This window comes from Phytophthora infestans, genomic scaffold, assembly GCF_000142945.1.
Source record: "Phytophthora infestans T30-4 supercont1.78 genomic scaffold, whole genome shotgun sequence".
Classification (NCBI taxonomy): domain Eukaryota; phylum Oomycota; class Peronosporomycetes; order Peronosporales; family Peronosporaceae; genus Phytophthora; species Phytophthora infestans.
The window spans coordinates 30989-32752 of NW_003303681.1; the positions used below are offsets into that span (position 1 = coordinate 30989).

Consider the following 1764-nt stretch of genomic DNA (forward strand, 5'->3'; position numbering starts at 1 on the left):
GTGTACTCTGAGCCGTCCAAGTATGAAGGGAGATAAGCAGCTACACATGCAGTTGCAATCGTTATTAAGGCGCTTGCATGAATGGCGACGCAAAGGGAGATTGTCGCCACTGCGAGGCCGACACCAAGCAGCCAAGTGTGTTGCTGGCCTGTCATAGTGAACTAAAGTGAGCGTGTGATGTGCATCATCATCATTAACCTAAATTAATTTTATTTAATAAAAATACCAAGTTCCGTGAAATGCCAGTTTATTATAGTACCCAAACGCATGCTATCTTATGGCCAGACTTTGTTGCCTTTTTTGTTGATCTTTAGAATACCGAACGCTGTCCTCACGACAGCTCAGACTGCATCATCCTCATCGATTTCGTCAGCTGGAACAATCTCGTACTCGTCGTCCATGAACATGGCATGGCGCCTAAAGAAAATCTCGTGAGGGTTAAGAGGACGATCTTCATCATCGAAGAATTCATCCTCTTCATCGCTCCCACCATCATTATTGTCCGAGTCCCCTAAATATTCATTCTCAAAGAATATTTCTCCCTCTTGAGACCCAGAAGACCAGTCGAGCTCGAGGTGTTCAATCAGGCGAAAGCTTTCGTCGTTGTCTCTGCAGAGAATGATATGAAGATCGAGAGACGGATGTGCGCTCGCCACCTTTTCAAGGATAGGATTCAGCTCGTCGCGTACGTAGGGAACACTCCAATCCTTGTCAACCGATGCGCTGTGCGGATTGAATATGTTCAGTGATGCCTTGAAGCTGCACGAGCTCGCACCCAATTCTTCTTCGCTTGTTTTGGCGAGGTGCTTTAGTAGTGTCATAAGCTCGAGGTAGAATGGATGTGGCAGCGCAGTGTCGTGGTAAATTGGGCCTGCGAGACTCAAGTCAAGTGTGCGGTTCCCTCCAACATAGTGTTTCATTCTAAAGAAGCGCTGCAGGAACTGAAATACGCCATCTCCAGAGCAACACACGGCCGACAGCTCAATTGAAGCTAAGCGCGAGTGCTCTGCAAGTGCAAGTAGCCCTCGATCCGTGAATGTTTCGATCGGTCTGACGATACGACTCCCTCCATAGGCAGAGCAGTCGTGCACATACACAGATTGCAACAGCGGACAGGACTGAGCGACGGCCTCCCAAAATTTGTCTCCAAAGATATCAGCGTCAAGCAAAGGCGCAAGATCATTCATGTTTTTCTCTTCGTCGATAGCAACTTCCAGCTCAGTTAGCCCGGGACAACCCTTAAATATGGCAATCACATCGTTTGCAAGCAGCCCGTAACCAGGTTTCTCGGTGGAGAAGCCCGTCGACCCATCTCGTGTAAAATACTCGTCTCGGTCCCACGATAAATTCGACGTCAGTGTCAACTTCTTCAAATTTGGCTTAACATGATCTCCAAATACTCGAAAGAATGGATCTGCAAAGGGCACAACGACCCAGTGGAATTCCCGCAAACTAGTGCAAGTCTCGTTGAACTTCTCCCAGGTCTCCAGCGAGATCATCCACTTCTCATCACACGTTATATCGTTCATCTCGTCCAAAGCGAAGCGTTACCCATTCAGATATTTCACATTCGGACAGAACTCAACTATGTCCTCAATAAATCTCGTGCTGGTCTGAACTCTGTCCTCCTCTTCCCTCGTGGGCACTGTCAGTTGTTTCAACCCCCCACACTTGCCCTTGAAATGCCATCTCGCCATCGCATCTCTCAACACTCATCACTTTCAATGATGTACTATTGACCATCACGTTCGCATCCTGTTTCCT

General features: G+C 47.8%; 1 protein-coding gene across 1 annotated transcript in view; it reads right to left on the reverse strand.

Annotated features, from left to right (window-relative positions):
- Positions 1-1705: 1705 nt before the first annotated feature.
- PITG_18619 (uncharacterized protein) overlaps positions 1706-1764 on the reverse strand; it is a gene marked incomplete at both ends in the record, with an annotated part of 686 nt that continues 627 nt past the window's right edge. Inside the window, one exon of the mRNA XM_002997268.1 lies at positions 1706-1711. Within this exon, the coding sequence (XP_002997314.1) occupies positions 1706-1711 (6 nt within the window). The remainder of the gene's footprint in view (positions 1712-1764) is intronic.